At 42.1% G+C, this 22086-nt stretch overlaps 1 protein-coding gene across 1 annotated transcript in view; it reads left to right on the top strand.

Moving 5' to 3' along the window:
• TMC1 (transmembrane channel like 1) overlaps nucleotides 1-22086 on the top strand; it is a 104801-nt gene that overhangs the window by 46369 nt on the left and 36346 nt on the right. Inside the window, exons 9-11 of the mRNA XM_042912074.1 lie at nucleotides 15044-15186; nucleotides 19421-19565; nucleotides 20174-20368. Coding sequence (XP_042768008.1) covers nucleotides 15044-15186; nucleotides 19421-19565; nucleotides 20174-20368 — 483 coding nt within the window. The remainder of the gene's footprint in view (nucleotides 1-15043; nucleotides 15187-19420; nucleotides 19566-20173; nucleotides 20369-22086) is intronic.

The raw sequence follows: 22086 nt of genomic DNA on the forward strand, positions 1-22086 counted from the left end.
CCCTTAATATGATACTCAACCAATAAAATCTTCGTGAATCTTCTTGACTGACAACCCCAAGAAGAGGGATGATCTGTAGAGCCCTGGAACCATAGAAATTAATTACGTGAGCATTACCAGAAAATGTAAACTTTCAGAAAGGTTCCCAGTCTCCCAGTAAGCACCAGAAATAAGCGTAAGGCTTCTAAGCATCGGCAGGCCCAACTTTGTGGCATTTGGAATCTCCGATCATCCTTGTCAGTTGGACTTTTCATTTTCAATTCAGCGCTCATTTCTGGAATATAAACATGCACTGGTTTTACAAAGATAAATGTGACATGTTTCTTGGGCTCAAGGTACTCACGATAGTAGAAGATAGTTGGTCAACTAGTATACCACATGTTGTGTGTTAAGGTAGCAAAATGGACAAAAGAAAAAGACAACGGGGGGCCCCAAGGAAGTGATTGCTAGTTTTGCTTGGGAAGGTCTAGGATTTGTGAAGGATATGGTGTCTGAGTTAGGTTTTACTTCTTCTTGTGTATTTCTCCTTTCTGTTACCCTCCGTCTCTCTTCCTCCCTCTCTCTAGATTTCAAATCATTTCTTATTGTGTTCTCCTGAATCTGCTTTTCCTTCCCATTCTCATCTTCTGATTAGCAAGATAATAAACTTCCGGTCTGGTTAGTAAGAGCCCAAACTAATAATATCATTGGCATGTTCTGATGTTTTAATCAAACCAGAGAAAAGAAGAACTGAAAGTCTGAACAAAAGCGTGTTTTGTTTGTGAACAAATATTCAATGAAGTTGAAGCACTTTTAAATTTGTCAACTAACTGAAACAAAAAAAGTTGGGGGAAAAAGTCCATTAGCGACGTGAAAGATATTGATCAGCTGATTGGAAGACAAAGAGGAAGGTGGTTCTGAGGGTCAAACCAGAAGCTCTAACAGGTGAATACAGGAAAAGGCCAGGGTAGAGGGTTTGGGCAACACATAGGCTCGCCAAGATTTTCTTACTGCCCTTGACAGCTGTCTCATTTTCAGTTTGGTGAAATACAATTTAGCAGCGGATAGAGGAAGACAGAAACCAGAGTATCCTATGATATTCATTTTCCTTTATAATCTAGGCCTGCCTGAAAACAGTTCTAAAGCAATAAGAGAATAGATTTAAAAAAGAGAGAGAGAATATAAACGGCCAATAAAAAATATGAAAAGCCATTAAAGTGACGTTATTCATTTGCAGCTTTTCTTAATTTTTCTGCGTATGGTAACCACTCAGTTATTTGGCATGTATCATAATATAAGGGATTTAAAAATTTTCTTACTTTGTTTAATGTTTATTTATGTTTTAGAGAGAGAGAGAGAGAGAGAGAGAGAGAGGGCAGGGGAGGGTCAGAGAGAGAGGGAGAGAGAGGATCTGAAGTGGGCTCCATGATGACAGCAGAGAGCCCACGTGGGGCTTACACTCACGAACCGTGGGATCATGACCTGAACTGAAGTTGGACCCCCTTAACCGAATGAGCCACCCAGGCACTCCCCACATAAGGGATTTTTAGAGATACAAGTGCTTTTAGACCTCTTCAGTCCCATGTTTCACATTATAAAGTTAGGGAAACTTTGAGTCATAGAAGCCTACTCAGGGTCTTATAGCTATTGAGTGGTTCCAAAAAACTAATTTTCCTGCACTGATTTCCAACAGCATTCTCACTTACTGTTTCTAGAACACAGATCGGCTCCTTTCAGTGCCATAGCTATCTCACTGGGGAGGAGTTGAAACAGTTGGATCCCATTTTCACTTTTCATAATAAATACATAATTCCCAAATTAGCTTCTTAAGTAGAATAGTAGGTTCAATATTTACTCTTGCTCGAATTCTTTACTTGGTCCTCTGAACAATAGAGGTGCCCTCTCTGTATTATAAGATGATCTTCCTGGACAGCACAGTATTCCATCTATCATGGCATCATGGAGGAAACCATCAACGAAATATCCTTGAGATTCCCTGAAAACTCAGAATTCTGCACTTCCAAAGAGCCCAGAGACGCAAGGAGGAAAAAAGACGTGTTTCAGGACTAAGGCAGAGTTAACAAATGCCCGAATGGTCTGATTAAGCCATGGGTTTGTCGCATCTAAGAAGCTTAGTGTGACCGCTTAGCTAAACAATTCCATACAGATGCAGGTGAAGAGAAACAGAAAAAGATTGATAGAATGCTGGGACAGAGATGCAAGCATGACCTCTTGTGGTAGAGGAGCTTATAGGATGGGAAGTGGGGTGGAGGTGGGGCAGTGGAGTTTCAGGTTGGAACCTTGGAACTTCCCTCCGGACCCTCCCCACCGAAGTATCACCCTGGAGCTCAGTGCTCTGTCATTTGTAAACACATGTCATAACTCATCCACATTCACTTTAATAGGAGACAAATGCCATTTGGTATTTGCAAAAGTCGGCCAGTCTGACAGCTTTTCAAAGCCGTGCTTTACAAAGCACCATATTTTTGATCCTTGTATTGAGTACCTAGTGCGGGTCTTACCAACCTAGAGGGAAATATATTTTCTTAAAATAGTAAGAAATAGGGAGATTGTCTAATATGCGTGTTATGGCTCGAATCAGCAGAAATGATATGATTTGAAGCAACAGAATTGGAAGAATGAGTTTAGGTCAGGAAGAAGAGGACGTCTTTGTTGTCAAAATACTCGGAGACACAAGAATGATGTCAGAGGGTGAGATCATTTGAGTTGTGGATAAAGGGAAAGGCACTCAGTTCTCCAGCTTGTGAACGTCTTGTACCTTGCGTGTGGATAAACGCGAGTCAACTTTGCGTCCCCCTTTTCAGCTGGTCGTCGTAGCTGTTGGTGGGGCGAGGCTCTAAAAGGGGCCCTAGAGAGGACATTTAGCACCTGTATGTGTTAAGCAGGCACCTACATTAAGTTTCATCTTCGTAACAACCCTTCAGGATGAAGATCAATAATCTTTTTATAGTTGAGGGAATTGGGACTCGGAGAGGTCGGTCAGTTTGCCAAAGACGACACAGGTAATTAGAGGAGGTGCTGAAATTCAAAGTAAAACGTGGCTGACTTTAATGTCAAATCGTCAGTTTACTTCTAACACACCCCAAGCCGACTCCTTCTGCCCTGCCCACCTGTGCCACATCTCACCCTTGAAGTCTGTCCTCAAAGGAAACTGTCACAGACATTTTGAATGTTCTCAAACAGCAGGTCCACTCCTTATTTTATGAGTATCAACAGGTTTTTTTTTAAAATAATAATCTTCCAGAGTGACAGCATCTCCCCTCAGTTCTCTTAAGTTCCTTCATGTCTTATGGTACTGACCACATTTACAAGAGATATTTTTGCGATATACATATGGAATAACTCATCTTTTTTTAAGGGATATTTTAGTAGTTCAAATACGTGTTTATTTTCAGAGAGTGCCCCCTTTTTTATTGAGGTACAACTGACATACAACATTACATTGGTTTCAGGTGTACAGCATAACGATTCAATATTTGGAGACATTGTGAAATGATCAGCACAATAAGACTGGTTCACATCTGGCAACATACATAGCTACAGAATTATTTTTTATTTTTTGAGATGAGAACCTTTAAGATTCACTGTCTTAGCAACTTTCAAATATGAAATGCAGTACTACAGACTATGGTCTGCGAGCTGTACGTTGCACCCCCCACGACTTGTTTGTTTTATAACTGGAAATCTGTACATTGTCACTTCCTTCGCCCATCGTTCCCATCCCCATCTCTTGCCGCGGGCAACCACTGGTTTATTCTCTGTGTCTATGAGCTTGTTTTTTTGTTTAAGATTCCACATACAAGTGAGATTCGATGTTCTTTGTCTTTTTCCATCTGAGGTATTTCACTTAGCATAATGCCCAAGGTCTATCCATGTTGTTGCAGATGGCAAGATTTCCTCATTTTTATGGCTGAATAATATATGCCAGCATGTATACGTCTGTATATATACACACCACATCTTCTTTATCCATTCCTCCATTGACAGACACACAGGTTGTTTCCGTGTCTTGGCTATTGTGAATAATGCTGCGGTGACATGGGGGTGCAGGTGTCTTTTGTCTTTTCAAGTTAGCGTTTTCATTTTCTTCAGATAAATCCCAAGCAGTGGATTACTGGATCATATGGCATTTCTATTTTTAATTTCTCGAGGAACCTCCATACTGGTTTCCATAGTGGCTGCACCAAGTTACATTCCCACGAACAGTGCGCAAGGGTTTTTTTAGGGAGCCCTTTTGACGGAGCAAGTCATTTTTGGCTTCCCAAGAAACACACACAAAAACAATATTAGATGCAGGAGATACCTGGGGGCAGGGTGGGAATACCTACAAACAAGAAAGGAGAGAGGAAGCATGCGTAGGTGGGGAAAGTGTCCAGATGGCAAAGCCAGCCTGACTCCTGAGAAGGGAGAGAGGGAGGGGACACTGAGTAGGAAGAATCTCAAGATTGCAGTACAGCTCTGGGAAAAAAGTCTTGACGAGGCTAATGGTGAATCTCCAAGCAAAGTCTGTCCATTGGAGGAACCCCATTATCACTGGCTCTACTATTTCTTACTATTCTCGGTCATGGGCTGGGGGCCACCTGGGAGGATGTAGTCTCAGGACGAGCACGCGATGTTCCATTCTGGTTGATTCAAAGTGGTGGCATCTGGAGGCCATCTCCCAAAGGCTCTCTGAGTAGCACACCAGCATGGCTGCTGTCGGGGTCTGTGGGCTTGAACGTGTGACTTGGTTCCCCTACTTTAGGTCAGAAGTGTTGTTGTTGTTTCTCCTGCTGCTCTTACTTAGTTGCAACAAGCTTCAAATACACCAATATAATCTCTTTGCTTCAGCCCTTGTCTCAGCCTCACCCAGAGCTGGCTCAACAAAGACCAGACCCCTAGATGATAAACATCTAGTGCCCTCACCGAGGGCAAAAGTAGGACCCCGAGGCAGACTGCTAAGCCTCTTGGGACAAAACTAGGTTTGTAGATTACCATGCTCATCAAGACAGGGGATAGTTCTCCCCTGCAGTGGAAATCCTAAGAATGGAAGGGGTCAGGATCCTCTCCTCTGTATCCATAGTGAGACTCCTTAGAAGACTTCACTGAACAGGGTGGGTGCAGCTTAGCCAAGGGATGCCGGGGTTGGCAGCATCCAAAGGTTGTCCATCCCTGGCCACCATATTTGCTTCATTTCCTCAGTGTCCAGCCCAGGTCCCTCTCAATAGGCTCATTAGATTCCATTAACAGAAAAGCCATGTCAAATTCTGCTCTCACTCATAGTTTCTCTTGCTTCATAGGCCTCTTAATCTGCTACTCCTGGACTTCTTGATACACATTTATAGCTTGCGGTAGAAGAGATCCCAGGGTCTGCTTTTGGCTTTCTTGGGATCCTTTTGTTGTGTAGACTTGGAAAACTGATTCCTTCGGGTCTTCACTTCTATCAGTGTTTTCTTTAATTCAACAACAACTTCCAGTTTTCAACATCTCAAGTTGCACCTGGCCAAACCAAAGCCGACCTTTCTTTTTGCAAAAATTTGGGATGCCTATGATCCTGATGTCATACTTACAACATGAAAACAGCATCTGTTCTTTGGATGTGGTCCCAGAACAAGTCTTATTTTCATTAATTTAGTGAACATTTATTTAGTATATGCCAGATAATGTGCCAGGTGCTAAGCAAAGGTGAGCAAAACCCAACAAGGTCTCTGGCCTTGGAAACTTAAAGTCTAGTCGAGTAGTGAGGTAATCACAAAAATAAATGTAATTGCAACTGTGCCAAGTAAGAAAGGTAAACAGTATTGAGCGAACATGCAGCAGGGATCCTGACCTAGTTCACAGCCTAAGAGAGGGAAGTAGAGGATGGCAGAATTTTTCTGAGAAAGAAACCCTTGAATTGGGCTCTGAAGAGTCAGTACGAGCTCCCAGTTTGAGAGAGCAGAGAGGCATTCTAGAAAATGAGGACAGCAAGTCAAAGGACCTATGGCGGGAGAAGATTGCCTCACTCAAGAGACTGACTGGAGGTTAGTGAAACTAGACTGTGAAAGGGCGTCGGGGTGGGGGGGTTGGCCTTACAGAGACAGAAGGGGTATCAAGATGTGTGGAACTCTTTAGAATCTAGGTCATGATACTGTGTTTTTCTCAGAGCAGTTGAAAGTAGTTTTAGGGAGTGGTGGATGAGTAGTGGCACTATCAAACTTGAAACTTAAAAAGGTGAACAGATCAGAGTGGAGGAAATTGAATGTGAGGAGACCAAAAAGAGTCTAACGATATGTGAGCATATCATGTGTCGATAAATATCAGTAAGTGAGAGACTAAGATTGTTTGCAAGAGCTCAGTTTGCCTGGTAGGAATCTGTTGACCTCTGAATATTGGCTGTCAACCTAATAGATTGAAGGCTGAGCCATTGAGCCAGATTAGAACTTCACAATCCATTATATTCCATAACACAACCGAATGGCATCACATTTTGAGTCTGATACGTCTGCTGTGAAAATAGATTACTTAAAGTCACATTTGAAAACAATTCAGTAAAAACTCCATCCTATGTTCCAGCATCATGTATCTCCAATAAATATTATTTGCTTATGAATTGTACTTGAAATTAATTACATTCATTGATTTTGTTTTGTTCAGTTTTTAAGTTTATTTATTTAGTTTTGAGAAAGAGAGAGAGAGAGTTTGGAGGGGCAAAGAGAGAGAGAGAGAAAGAGAGAGAATCCCAAGCAGGCTCTGCACTGTCAGCAGAGAGCCCAATGTGGGCCTGAATTCACAAACCATGAGATCATGACCTGAGCCGAAATCAAGAGCTGGGCTGAGCCATTCAAGCGCCCCTATATCCATTGATCTTAAATGTTTGAAATAAAATATATGCTGCTCATATAGGATTGAAATTTTCTAAACTTCATTTTTTTTCAAGTAGTTTCTTATTTTCTCTACTTTTATTTTTGTATTTTCATTTGTTCAAAACTTCTTTTAAAATAGATAATAGTGAGGTGTCTGGGTGGCTCAGTCAGTTAAGCATCAGACTCCTGATTTTGGCTCAAGTTATGATCTCATGGTTTGTGAGTTCAGGCCCTGCATCGGGCTCTGTGCTGACAGCACGCACCCTGCTTGGGATTCTCTCTCTCTCTCTCTCTCTCTCTCTTTCTGCCCTTCCCCTCCCCCCAAAATAAATAAATAAGCTTAAAAAATAGATAATAGTAAGGTAATTCCCACTATAGGCTGTGTCTATATAATCAGACATGTCTCTCTTCATATGTGAATTTATGATGCTTCATTTTTCATTACTTGAAAGAATTAGTAGGCAGATTTAGAAGACTGGAAGTCAACTGAACAACAAAACCCCATAATATAATGCTTTTAATCTCCATCTTGTGAAACAAAAGACCATTTTTCTCATTTGGGATGAAAATATATGTAGAAGCTCATTTTATAGCACTGAGAATTTCTTATTTTACAAGAGTTTTAGACAATTAGTAGAGAAAATTAAGGAGTCTTGCCAATGTGAGTGTCTCTCAGACACTTTCTTGGTGTTTTGATTCATTGTTACCATCATGCTACTGTCTTGAATGATTGACCCTATTTTATTAAAATGGGTAGTAGAGAGAAGAAAAACAGAAAAAGGTAGTTTAGATGATAATTTGAAACAGCTTCATCTCACTGAGGACTGTTAATGACCACCGGAAGCAATTTTTCTATTCAATCGGTCATTCCACAAACATAAGTTGAATGTGAGATGCTGGAAATACATAGACAACTAATATATTTTCCCTGCCCACGGGGATCTTTTGGTTTAATTGGATGTGCAAACAATTGTCATACACTGAGACAACCTCGAGCCAACAGACACATGTCCTAGGCACATGGAGGCATAATGGAGGGAGGATTCTGTGTTACATTTCACTGGAGTTCAGTTTACTGGAGACTTGCGAAGCCCCAGAAAGCAATAACTCTATTTTTCCTCTGAGTTCTGAATGATTTGTCTGAGAGGGGAGGCAGATGGGCACCAAAATTTCACATTCATCACTAATAGGGACCAAGTTGGAGGGCTAATCTGGGACTCTTAGCCAAATGGTCTTGCTAATATGGGACTCCAAATCCATCTTACCCCGGGAAAGCTTATTTCCTACTGGAATAAAGTTATATTTGGGCTAGGCAAGTACAGCTCATTCATTCCAAAAGTATCGATTGGGGAAGTGACAACACCTCCCCTGGGACAAAGTGAGTAGAGGGGGTGGGGGCCCTGGCAAGTATTTCATCTAGCAAAGCTCTGTGCACCTGGAGGAAATGACCGTTGTCCCCATAACAAGTTGCTCTGGTCTAGAGGTCAGTAAAAGCTTTACAGAGGTAGTTTAAACAGGTTTTAAAGAAATAATAAGAATGAACTAGGCTCTGAAATGGGGAGGATAAGTGGGAACAGCATTCCAAGAGAGGAACCCACGTGCACAATGGCATGGAGGCAGTAAATAGTGCTATGCACTCAATACCAAGGAGTGATTCAGCAAAGCTGGTATTCAGGGAGTAAGAGTAGCATACTTAAAGACAAGCGCGTCATACAAAAAAGGGATCTAATCAAGGAGGACGGTGTCATTAGGTGAAGGAGTCAGACTTGATTCTGTAGGTGGTGGAGAACACGAAGAATTTTCAAATAGGATGGAAATGTGGTCAGGTACCTTTTAGAAGATTCCTTGTGAGGGGCGCCTGGGTGGCTCAGTCGGTTGAGCGTCTGACTTTGGCTCAGGTCATGATCTCGCGGTGTGTGAGTTCGAGCCCCGCGTCGGGCTCTGTGCTGACGGCTCGGAGCCTGGAGCCTGCTTCCGATTCTGTGTTTCCCTCTCTCTCTGCCCCTCCCCTGCTCGTGCTCTGTCTTTCTCTGTCTCAAAAATAAATAAAAACATAAAAAAATTTTTTTAATAAAAAAAAAGATTCCTTGTGAATGTAGGATGGACTGGGTTGGACTTGGAGTAAGATGGAGGCGGAGAGGCCTGTGAATGGCAGTGACGTACGGAGACGGCATCCGTATCACATAGGGTCATGAAGCTGAAACTACAGGACTTTGCTAGTCACTGCATGTGACTTATGGGTAAAGTGGGAAGATAATGGAAACATCCAAGTTTCCGACTGAGGTAACAGATGCACCGGTGGTGTCATTACCTGGGATAGGAGGAAGACGCCAGTTTGGGGGAACTTTTGAGTCCAAGGTGTCTGTGGGATATCCAAGTGAAATAAGATGTGTATCGGGCACTGGGCACAATGTCTAGAATTCCCAATGTTAGTGTCAGTTGTGGACAATGACACAGAAAAGACAAATGGGAATGCTCTTTGTGGAAGCCAGCAAAGCTTAAAATGCAGGGGCACCTGGGTGGCTCAGTCGGTTAAGAGTCCGGCTTAACCGGGTCAGGTTATGATCTTGCAGTTCATGGGTTTGAGCCCCGTGTCAGGCTATGTGCAGACAGCTCAGAGCCGGGACCCTACTTTGAATTCTGTGTCTCCCTCTCTCTATCTTCTCTCTCTGCTCACGTTGTCTCTGTTTCTCCCTCAAAAATAAACATTAAAAAAAATTTTTTTAATGCAGTGTAGAATCATGAAAAGAACTCCATCATGGGATTTTGACAGATTTGAGTTTGAATCCTGCTACTTACTACCTGAGAGACATTAGACAACCTCTCTGAGCCTCTTAATTGTCATATGTCAGAAAGTGGGATTAATGTCTAACTAGCAGGCTGGTGTGAAAAAATAAATGAGGTCATGTGTGTAAAGTGCTAGCACAATGCCCGGCACGTGGTAGATGTTTAATAAGCGTGTCTTTCCTTAAATGCCTATTCAGGGTACTTAACTCAGGAAAATGCCCATTTCTTAAAGGGACAATAAAAGAAGAAGAGGGAGCCCGGACAGGGACAGCATGGTATTCATAAGCCAGAAAGGGACTCGGGGTACCGGTAAAGTCAGCTGTCTGGGAAGGAGGCAGAGGCACAAGGGCACTGATACATGAACGGGCACTAAAATCAACTGTCTGCTTCCTGGCCTTTTGAGGACCCGAGTTCATGGACTACAGTCCTGGGACAAGTAGTTAATTCCAAATACTGAAAACTAGAAGTTCTGCTAAGGCTCAGCCCAATTTCCTCTTTGTAATCTACATGCACCCTAGCTAAGAGCGCTGGAGTGTCAATTTCGTCTCTCTACATCAGGGATGTAGCAAAAAGAAAGGAAACTCAGTGGCAAGCAGAGCATGAGGCAGAAGCTTGGTGAGTCTGGGTAGAGAGAAAGAGCGAGGTCATGGGCCGGATCTCACCTAGGTGCCGGGCTGGCCGCCATCCTTGTGAAATTAGTGTTTTGTTTTGGGTGTTGTTAGCATTCTCCTTGCTTCTGTCCACTTTATCAGATAATCAAGTGATGCCATGCTTGCAACTTTTTTGAAAAGTTTATTTATTTATTTATTTATTTTTGAGAGAGAGCACGAGCATGGGAGGCACAGGGGGAGAGAGAGAGAGAGAGAGGGAATCCCAAGCCGGCTTGGCACTCTCAGCATGGAGCCCAACGTGGGGCTCGAACCCACGGAACCATGAGATCATGACCTGAGCTGAAACCAAGAGTCGGATGCTCAACCAACTGAGCCACACAGGCACCCCCATACTTGCAACTTGCTTTAACACGAAAGTATAAATGGTAACAATACAGGGAATGGTAGAAATACCACCCCCCCCCCCCCACACACACACCTGGTGCCACTCTCCCTTCACATGTCTTTAGCAGGCATGGTCAGAAATCATATCTTCCCTTCCACTAGTTTTGACTTTAAGAATTTTTTTTCTTTTTCTTTTCTTTTCTTTTTTCTTCTTTCTGGTTTTTTTTGTTTGTTTGTTTTTTTGTTTGTTTTTTTTTACAAAATAGTGGTCTGACGGTTACTACCAACTATAAAGAGTTGCTAAGGCCAATGAAATCCATTTCCCATCCCAGGGATGGAATGTCATGTTTCCCAGTGGGTGTTTATTTGTAGTCATGAGAAACGCCAAAGGGGTGGAGCTCTAATGTAATTTCAGGTGACAGATCCTTACGAAGTGGATATTTTGCATGCAGAATGTTGTTGGGGGCATCCGCCATCCCCTTTAGGGATAGCTTGCTCCATCAATGTATAGTATTGGGGAAATAGTAAATTCTCAGAGTTAGTTAGATAAACAAATACATGAGTTGATTCCTAGACCAGCTGCAGCATTCAAACAGAAATTAGAAGCTTAATAGACGATGTGCAAGCATAGAACCCAGAGTTGGATGGGAATGGTTCGTGCTCATTTGAAACTTGGCTCTGACTGTGGCTTCTCTGTCACAGATTTTGGGGTGGGAGAGTGCTCCCACAGGGAAAGCCATGCGCGCTGACATGGAAACTGAATAGAACTTTGGCTAGGCTAGGAGTCATTGCTATTTTAGTCACTTCCAGATGTCTGCCGTTGGAGTTTGAAGGGAAAAGGAAAGATGTGTGGAGTGTGGGGGGCCCACGGGGTGGAAGGGGAGGGTTGTTTAAAGTCACCCTTCAGTATGCCACTAAGATGACTTGGAAAAAGCTTTTTAAAATTGTGTTCTTCAATAGTGCCTCTTTCATTTACATGCTTGGCTGCTTAGGTAGTGATAGGCAAATGGAAGAAACCTTTGTGAAATTATCAGGATTCCAAAGAAGAAAAAAAAAAAAAAACTACAAACCTTATGCCTTTTGCTTGCCATCTAATATTTATGAAGTGCCAGCCATTGAATGGTATATACACCAGAGGAGCCAGCTGCCCCAGTAGCTATTGTGCTAAGCTAACAGGCTCACCAGATGTTTGTTATATATCCACTTTCTCCTTTCCTGTTGTTTTGGAGGTGTTTTTTAATCCCAGTACTGTCATTATGAACTAGAAAAAGATGTCAGGTTGTGATGGTTAAGGACATGAAGATGAGGCCATTTGAAATCTTCAGAAGGGGTGTTCAGGTCCTTCTCCAGAGGTCCTGGCACCAACATGGATCCATCCAAGGGTGTATAGGTCAAAAGGCCTGGCTAAGTTGGTAGGGTTTCTTGTTTCTTTGCATTGCTGGAAAGATACGGCCCTAGCGTGACACAAGGGGTGGAAAGTGAAGTGTGGGGGAAGCGGTACAGCACAGCAGTCATTAAGTATATGGATTTGAATCAGACCCAGTTCAAGTTCAGACGGTCACTTACTGGTTATGTAAGTGCGCACAAGCTACTTCACCTCTTTGTAGCTCAGTTTCTTGGGGCACCTGGGTGGCTCAGTCAGTTGAGTGTCCAACTTTGGCTCAAGTCAGGGTCTCATGGTTTCTGATTTCGAGACCCACATCAGGCTCGCTGCTACCAGTGCGGAGCCCGCTTCAGATCCTCCGTCCCTCCCCGCTTCTCTCTGCCCCTCCCCCACTCACACTCTGTCTCTCAAAAATAAATAAACATTAAAGAAAATAAAGCTCAGTTTCTTCGTCCCCAAAGTAGTAACAGGGCTATTGAGTCTTTGCTGGGTGGGAGAGTCATGGTAAATAACACCTCCTACCTTCTTTAACCAGGTTGTGAGATAACCAGAAATAAGACAAAGCCTTAGATGGGTGGAGGTCAGCATGTCAGCTTTATTATTGCTAAGGCTGATTTTCAAGATGGTGACATCTCTTTATGGGCAAGTGCACTTCATAGCCAGAACTTTTTGCCCAGCAGATCCAGAGCACAACAGGACGCCCCCTCCCGGGGTAGAGCACCACGTGTGCTGTCTCTGGATGGGGAAGAGAGGTGGCCTGCATCATCCCCATTTCTTCATCTATGCTTCGTTATCAGACTGGTTTCTCCTCTCCCGGGGAGGAGAAGGACGTAAGGGGGATCTGGGAGTGTTACATTTCCGGATCTTCCCCACATGGAAGGCAACACCAAGAGTGGAGGAAAACCATTGGCCCTAACCATAACAACGCCAGAGGGTTCTTTCGAGCATTCTGTGAGATGAGGAAATGTGTTTGGCAAATACTAAATGCTCAGCAAAAGTCATTGACTGGGAGTGCCCGGGGGACGCAGTCAGCTAAGCATCCAACTCTTGATTTTGGCTCAGGTCGTGATCTCACAATTCCTGATACCGAGCCCCACGTTGGGCTCTGTGCTGACAGCACAGAGCCTGCTTGGATTCTCTGTCTCCCTCTCTCTCTGCCCCTTCCCTGCTCATGCTCTCTCTCCCAAAATAAGTGAATAAACTTAAAAATCAAATAGTTGAGAGGAAGCAGAGCCCTGAACTAGATGGGTATGAAACAAAAAGATATCATTGAACGAGGTGCAGAGATCCTGCCAGTGATTATTTTCCTGGCCTTATTTCTGAGTCTTGGGCAGTTGATCAGTCCCTCTCTATGTGGTTTCTTATCTTGGGCAGAGATTAGCCCATTTGCTTCCTCAATTTGAGGTTTCTACTGGTTCTTTTTTTTTTATTATTATTCAAACAATTTTTTTTAATGTTTATTTATTTTTGAGAGAGACAGACACAGCGCGAGCGGGGGAAGAGCAGAGAGGGAGACACAGAATCCGAAGCAAGCTCCAGGTTCCGAGTGTCAACATAGAGCCTGATGCAGGGCTTGAACTCATGAACCATGAGATCATGACCTGAGCCACAGTTGGATGCTGAACTGACAGAGCCACCCAGGCTCCCCTAGGTTTCTACTAGTTCTTTAGTCCCAGATTTTCTTTTGGGTCAGATTTCTTTTTTCTTGAGCTGAAAAAATTCAGACAACAGGCAGGGGTGGTGCAGGGAAGTCCTTCAGTTTTTACCTACATCTCTCTCATTCCATGCTGACCCTCTTGGAAACTCATGAGCTCCTCTGAGATTTTTTGGCTATTTTTTTCCTATTTTTATTTTTTCCTATTTTTTTTCCTGCTAATTCTTACACAGTATTGGGACGTAGACTTGCTGCAAATTTTGAAAGCAATCATTATTCCAGATCTTTGTTGACCTCTGTTTTGAGCCAGGCACGATCTTTGTTTAAGGCAATTTTCTAAATGGCTTCTCTTCAATCTTCTTCTGGGAATTGGCATCCAGGGGATTTCCTCCTCCTCCTCTTCCACCCTTGTTCCCCACTTCTCCTGTCTTCTTCAGTAATGGGCTTTCAAGTCCCTGGCTGCGGATAAATGATGTTAAAGGTAGCCAGTTGGACTTTCCAAGGTTCAAGGGTGACTCACTTGATCTCCAGAGGAAGCCTCTGGCAAGTGATTACTGTCTCACTTCACAAAACATAGTAATTTTAACTTCTTGCCACAGAAGTTAGAAGGAAGCTGGGGAAGTGTATATGCAGTGATACAGAAACACGCTTCAAAGCTGGGAGTGAAAAACACAGTGAATTCGAGGAGAGAAAGATGAACACCATGATAAAAGAAAGAGCATCAGAATATGCCAATGTTCTGAGTAGAAAGAGGGTCACTCAGGTAGCCTTGGGAGATGGCGATTCCAATTATCTGGCGGATAATCGTAAGGAGAGAGCATGGCTTGGCGTGACTGAACATGCTTGCTATGGAAGAATGCTCTCATGGTCTTGATTCGTACAAGGCTATGCAGATCGGTTCCCATGACATCTCACCTGCTCTACAGGTTTGCTTAGTGTGAGCTGAGCCACTCAACCGCCTCTGTAGTTCAAGAAGAAGCAATCTAACTGTGGCTCAGGTGACTGGAAGTGGACACCTGCCACCACACTTTGAGGAAGCGCATCTCAGATCCTCCCCAAATGTGCAGCAGGCTCCTCACGTTGGAAATCTAATGACACCATGAAGTGTGTTTTGATGTTTCAATCAATGGGCATTTCACGGTAATGGCTCCACAGCGGAGCAAGCCTGTATTCGGTTAAAAATTTGGCCTATTTAGAAGTCCCTGAACCTCGAGTAAATCAAGAGCCTTGCCAATCAACGTGGCAGTGGAGACATTTGCTCTACGAGGCAAAAACAATAGGGTTCAACTCCCAAGTTGGAAAATTCATGCCATTTTGCTGTTTCTCTTAAAAGTCAATCTTTTTTTCTTTGAGTTGTTCTTCATAACATCTGCTAAGTGGCTTTGTTGTTGGATTTTAGGGCTTGGCGCAATATTCCATCCTCTTTTATGGCTATTATGACAATAAACGAACAATTGGATGGATGAATTTCAGGCTGCCGCTCTCCTATTTTCTGGTGGGCATCATGAGCATTGGATACAGCTTTCTGGTTGTCCTTAAAGCGTAAGTTTTATCGGTCTCTTGGGAAGCAAGTAATGATGTCTAGAATCAAAGGGAAGAATTAATTTCAGAATTGGATATAATTCTTATTCTGTTTTATACCTAGAGGATATTGAGTCGGTAAGAGATAAAATGTAGTTTTAATATCGACGCTACTGTTAGACTATGACATCCCCAGAACAAAAGGGGTGAACTCAAGTACAGGCCTTTGGATCACCTCACGGGGTTGCACACCTACCCTGCGTTTAAGTATCTTTTGAAGAGATTGCCTCTTCGGATTTCAAGGTATGGATCAATGTTGCAAGCAAGACAGGGAAACAGCTGCTGGCCCCTGTTTTTGTGTGCAGAGAAGTTTGCACGTTGCAGAATCAGCTCAATAGGCAGAAATCGTTGTTCTCTGTTCATTAAACAAAACAAAATGAAACAAAAACAGAATAGTCATTCAACCAAAAAAAATCAGTTGTGTAAGACAGCAAAAACGAAGGGGCCCAATACGACCATCATGATGAACTGCAGAATCATGGTTTATCTTGGAAGAACATTTATTAGAGCATGGAGAAGACTTTCATTGGAGAAGTGATAATGATGCCATTCATTTTCCCCCCTGCCTGCAATATATGTGTAACACCCTGTTCAAAGACATTGCAGAAAACGACTACAGCCATCTGGGGCTTTGAGCCATCTATGTAACCCTCCGACTAATTCTCTGAGCTAGCTTAGAAGTCTCAAGACATCTCAGTTAATGTCCCGGCCCTTTTATTTGACCATGAACAAGGTGAACTGGCCTTTTGTTTCATTGCAGGAAAGGACCTCTGCCTGAGGGTCCATGTCACCCGGTGCAGGAGCTCTCTGGAACGGTCCGTGACACGCTTTGTGCCTTGTCTGTCAAACTTACTGGTTCCACTGGAGAACACCATTCCTATTTAGTTTTCAAGTCCTGAGAGGACTTGAAGAAAGCCTTAATGTAGACCTCACTTCCAAATATTGATCTACCTGTCCACATGCAATCAGAGAGCCTAAGTGTAAGGTGTTTGTCTACCTAATAAAGTATTACCACATTCCAAAATCTATGCTATTTCTGGTCTTTTAACCATTCTGATTTGGAAAAATTAAAATCAGGGGCGCCAGTTACATTCCAGAGATCTCAGGAGTATTGTTTCTATGTTGGTCCTTCAGTCAATTGCTATCTTGATTTCCCAAATCACAATTCATGTATTTATTCAGTTATTTAAAAATTGAGCAATTGTTACAGGCAATCTGGGTAGAGGGAGCTACTCAGTGCCTGAGGATTTAATGGTGAACAAAATAAAGTTCTTGCTCTCGTGATGCTCAGTTGAAGTAACAGTCTGTAAACTAAGGAAAAAACAGGTTGTGGCCAATATACAGTTAACATATATATTATAGATATATAGATTATCTATAGATATAATATATATGTTATCCTTTGCAGTCAAATATTTGCCTCAATTTCTTCTTTCTCAAGAATGTAATCCATGCTTTTTAGTACAGTATAGTGCTTACTATAATTCCCCCCCCCCCCATCTGTAATGGGCTTATCCTGTGAGCTTCTAGAGAGTTGCTTCCTACCTGCCTTTCAATCCCCTTTCCCTTCCTGACTTTTCATTTTAGCAGAGGCTACATTGTAGTGACCCTGTTGGTTTAGGATTTAGGGAAGCATTTATTTGATTTATTAAAAACCTTTATATACATCCACAAAATGACCAAGTAACCTCAGCATGTAAACAGAGATATAAACTTGTCCAATGCAGGAAGTCCAGTATAAAACCCTGGACAAAGGCATTACAGCAACAGTTACTTTCTACAACCTCTCACAAAGGGGCACCTGGGGCGTTCAGTCATTAAACATTTGACTTTGGCTCAGGTCATGGTCTCATGGCTTGTGAGTTCAAGTCCCACATTGGATGAGCTTGAGCCCCACTTCAGGTGAACCCTGCTTCTCTCTCTGTCCTTCCTGGGTTTCTCTCTCTCTCTCTTCCTCTCTCTCTTTCTCTCTCGTTCTTTCTCTCTCTGCCCCTCACTCACTTGTGCCCTCCCTCCCTCTCTCTCTCAAAAAAAAAAAAAAAAAAAAGATACAACCTCTCAGAAAAGCCAATGATAGGTTAAGGTTGCTTCTTGTAGAAACAGTAGTTCAAAACTATAGCTTTCTTGAAAAGGGAAGAATTTTCATAGGTATGTACACTTTTTCCCTCTACAGGCAAGGGATAGAGCTGTCCATGGAACGTTGTACAGATATCTGGGTTGTCTCTCAACAAAAATATGCTATAAGCAGTTTGTCTTTGGGATCTTTCCTTACTCCTTTCAGCATCCCACTCCCTTTCTTGTCGATTCCTGCACACTACGTGTTCCCGATTTGTTGGTGCAGCTCACGCTCCCTTATCTGGAAGGCTGTCTCAGCTACACAATTTTGCCTGTGAAGCTCCACTCAAAACTTAAATGTTTACTTGAGGCCCTGCCCTTTCCTCAGCGACAGCACAGAAATGGATAGTGGCATATTAATCAAACAAATAATTTTCTCTCTAGGTTAAACCATTGGGAATCTTTGATTTCAACACCTTTTGACCTTCAAAAAAGCATTTTATGTAATTCGACGGATCTCTTGGAGTCCTAGATTGGGCACCAGAGGGACATCAGAGAACCTAAGCCTTTGACCTCCCTCTGTGGTTAACTGCTGAATAACGTCCAGCAAATCACTTCATAATGTAAACCCTTAGCTTCCCCATCTGTGAAAAAAGAATAATACTAACTACCTTGACCTTTTGCCCAGTTTTTGAGAACGGACAAATATGGTAATGTGCAAAACACAATTTCAAAGGATAAAGTGATAGACTGATGAAAAGGATAATTGTTTTCAGTTTTTTTTTTATAACACATTAACTCATTTAAAATATATAAACCTCTCTAAGAAGGGTAGCTGAGGGGCGCCTGGGTAGCTCAGTCAGTTGGGTGTTCAACTTTGGCTCAGATCATGATCCCATAGTTCATGGGTTCGAGCCCCAGGTCGGGCTCTGTGCTGACAGCCTGGAGCCTGTTTTGGATTCTGTGTCTCCCTCTCTCTCTCTCTCTCTCTCTGCCTTCCCTGACTCTCACTGTCTCTCTCTCAAAAATAAATAAACGTTAAAAACTTTTTTAAAAAGAAGGGGAGCTGAATGTGGGTGACCTCAGAGATGCCTGCCTTCCTATCATGTCAGCTTTATGTCATTGTGTTTCTTTCCTTTTTGGTTCTATATCACTATAACATTCACAAAACCAAAACCTTCTGGGATCATTTTATAATATGTATCACATGAAATTTTAATTTTGCTATTTATAGTAATAAGGGGAAAAAAGGAAGTGGAGTGAGTGGAATATAGATCTCTAACCACTGAAATAAACTGTAAGTAAATGCATTTAAAGTTCTCCAAGAAAAAATAAAACAAAACACAACAAAACAAAAACCACACAAAGAAAAAAATATATATATATATATATATTCCAATCAGTGATTTATATATACTAGAATACATAGATTAAAATATACGTAACAAGTTGGCACTAAGGTTGTATAAGAATTGTGTGTGTGTGTGTGTGTGTGTGTGTGTGTGTGTGTGTATAAGAATTTTGATTTTTGTTCAAGAGTTGTATAGTATGGAGAAATTTCATGCATTCCATCTGTTCTTTGGGAAGAGATTCTGGGGGGCGGGAATTGGATCCATGCAGGAGCTGCTGTGCCCTGGGTTAGCTCATCCCTAGCTTCAGGGGGATCTGGAAATAAGTTAAAACTGGGTAGAGCAGTTTGAGTCTACACATATTCCCACCTCCACCTGCCCCTGCCCACCCCCGCCTCCGGGGGAGGGACCCATTGATTTTCATCAGATTTCTAAAGAGATCTTTATCCCACAGAGGATTAAGAACCAAGTATAAGATACTATGAAAACAGTGGAGGAAAACAAGAGAAATATATATATTTTTATAAAATCTGCTTAATTGTTAAAATCATCAATGCTTCATAGTCTTTTGATCCTGAAAGTCCTGGAAAATGAACAGTTTTGAAAAGTAAAACAAAACCAAAATTTAAAAATAAACTGATTTTCTGGTGATATGAGCAAACTTCATTTGAAAATACATGCTTTTGGGATATTGCTTCTCCAGTTTCCATATAACTAGGATTTTACCACTGCCCACCCTCTCCCTTTCTGTGTGTATTTTGGGGGCTGGATTAAACTCCCTGTTTTTACAGGATGACCAAAAATATCGGGGACGATGGGGGTGGTGATGACAACACCTTCAACTTCAGCTGGAAGGTATTCACCAGCTGGGACTACCTGATTGGCAATCCAGAAACAGCAGACAACAAATTCAATTCCATCACCATGAACTTTAAGGTAAACACATCAACTTCAAGAGCCACTCCTCTGTATTTCTAAGAGTAAAACTGGAGCCACTCTGTATGGTTTAGTGAACGAAATATCCTGACAATTAAAAGAAAGAGCAACTCATTATTTCAGCCTAGCAGGATCCGGGCATTGTTCTGATTGGGATTGGAAAATACCTGATGATCCACGATGGCACGATTTCTTCTCTAAATTTGGTAATAAAAATAATGCCATTGACTTGAAACAGGAGACCGTTAGTAATCAGAATCAGATAGTTTAAATAATAGACGATGCTCATAATTATTTACAGGAATAGGTTAGCTCGATATTTAAAATGACTCTGAAGTATTATTTTTGTAGCTTTAAAAACACGTTATTGGAAAATAATTTAGAAAGAAGGTTATTTCAGCATTAGACCAATCAGAGTTTGTAAGAATTCGTTGTTCATTCTCTCACTTGTCCTCACTTGCCGGTGATATTCACCTGGTTTGTGGAATCCCAGGTAGAGCAAAGATTTTCATTTCTCATGTTTTGATGTTTGCAGAATATTTTCTGAGATTATGATACTTTTTTGTAACTCGGACACATCTTTCTTTTTCTGTTTTGCTTGGGTACAGGAAGCTATCATAGAGGAGAGAGCAGCCCAAGTAGAAGAAAACGTCCACTTGATCAGATTCCTGAGGTTTCTTGCTAACTTCTTCGTGTTTCTAACACTTGGAGGGAGTGGATACCTCATCTTTTGGGCTGTGAAGCGATCCCAGGAATTTGCACAGCAAGATCCTGACACCCTTGGGTGGTGGGAAAAGAATGAAGTTCGTCTCTGCATGCTTTTTATGTGCTTAGAACCTGACATTTGAGATTGTGTGGGTTATGTTTCTATGGTGGAACATTAAATAAGGCCATCATTTACCTGTCTTCTCCACTCTGCCCTGGCAGTTAAATAGCCCTGTCACGCATTTTCACTCTATTCCAGCCTTATTTCCAAATCTGTCTACTGTCTGCTGTTTTGCGTTTTGTGACTTTGTGGAAAGTTAGAGTTGGGAGAGATATTAGAACACATACATTCCCACCAGTACATTTTACAGATGTGGTTAATGAGTGTCAGGAGAGGAGGAGATGTGTTCAAGGTCACAGAACCATGGAGAAGAGTGACTTAAAACTTAGGAATCTTTATTTCAAGGCCAACGTCCTTCCATGACTCCATGTTTCTTTCTCTGTTGACTCTGCACCTGTCTCTGAAAGATCCAATTATTGCTTGAATTCTTTGAAGCAGCAATGATAGAGCCCGTGGTTCCTATGTTTAGCTCATTGGAAACATTCAGATTGCCTCCCGCACCTTGGGCAAGTCTGGAATTCTCTCTGGTTTTCCCTAGCAGCCTAACCTCACATTTAGCACCTTCTCCTCCCCTCGTCTTATTTCCTCCCCCTTCAAAAGATATTCAAGTAAGGAGGGCCAGGTCTTTGCCTGGAATTAAATATGCCTGTGATTTATCTTCAGGATATCTACCCATTTAGCGGGCCACAGGAAGGAGGTCAGACATTTAGAATAAGGAAATTTAGATGTTGAGAATAAGGAAATCACTGGTTATGTGTTGCTGCTAGGGCCTGTTCCCTTTCATAAAATGTTCTGGAATATGATGGGGCATCATTTGAAACTTAGGCATTTTCAAAACATATATAGATTTAGGCTGTTGGAAGTGTAGACTTCCCACATCAAAACTTCTACAAAGCCTGGGAGACCAAAAAGATTAAGAAAGCATAGTATTTCCTAGAAAGAAATACTTGGACAAGATATAAGATAACCTATTTACAAAAAAAGGTTCCAAAACGTTCTAGGTATTTCAGAACTGGTAGCCCTAGAGATGGGAGACCATACATTTAAGAGACTATAACTGTACAGACTTCTTTAGGTAGAGTGATTTTATTTATTTAAAACAGAGGAGAACCTCAAAGCATTTATTAAGCTTGCTGTCAAAGTTTCTTCTTATGGTTGTGATAGTTGCTATCACAGGCAAAATTATCATGTCACTTTGGTCCATGGTTCATATTTGATCATATTTTTGTATAAATGAACCACAGTAAAGGTCATAGCCAATGGCCTTCATTAGAAGGGTCACTTTGTGTAAGAGTCTGTTTAACAGCCATTTTACCCCTAAAGTCCTCAGGGCCAGCCAAGGTAGTAATGGGGATTAATTTGCTGAAACAGGATTTAAATTGACCTTGTAACAGGTAGCACGGGGTCTACCAAGTTTTTACTTTAGGCTGAAATGATATCATGCTCCTCATGGTCATGCTCCTATAATGTTCTTAATACAAATGGGAAAAACCACATTGACAATTATTTTCTAAATACAGTCTGGTAGTAGGGCACCTGGGTGGCTCAGTCAGTTAAGCGTCTGACTTCAGCCCAGGTCAGGATCGCATGGTTCACGAGTTCGAGCCCCACGTCGGGCTCTGTGCTGACAGCTCAGAGCCCGGAGCCTGCTTCATATTCTGTGTCTTCTTCTCTCTCTGCCCCTCCCTGCCTCAA

The sequence above is a fragment of the Panthera leo genome, chromosome D4, assembly GCF_018350215.1.
Source record: "Panthera leo isolate Ple1 chromosome D4, P.leo_Ple1_pat1.1, whole genome shotgun sequence".
Classification (NCBI taxonomy): domain Eukaryota; kingdom Metazoa; phylum Chordata; class Mammalia; order Carnivora; family Felidae; genus Panthera; species Panthera leo.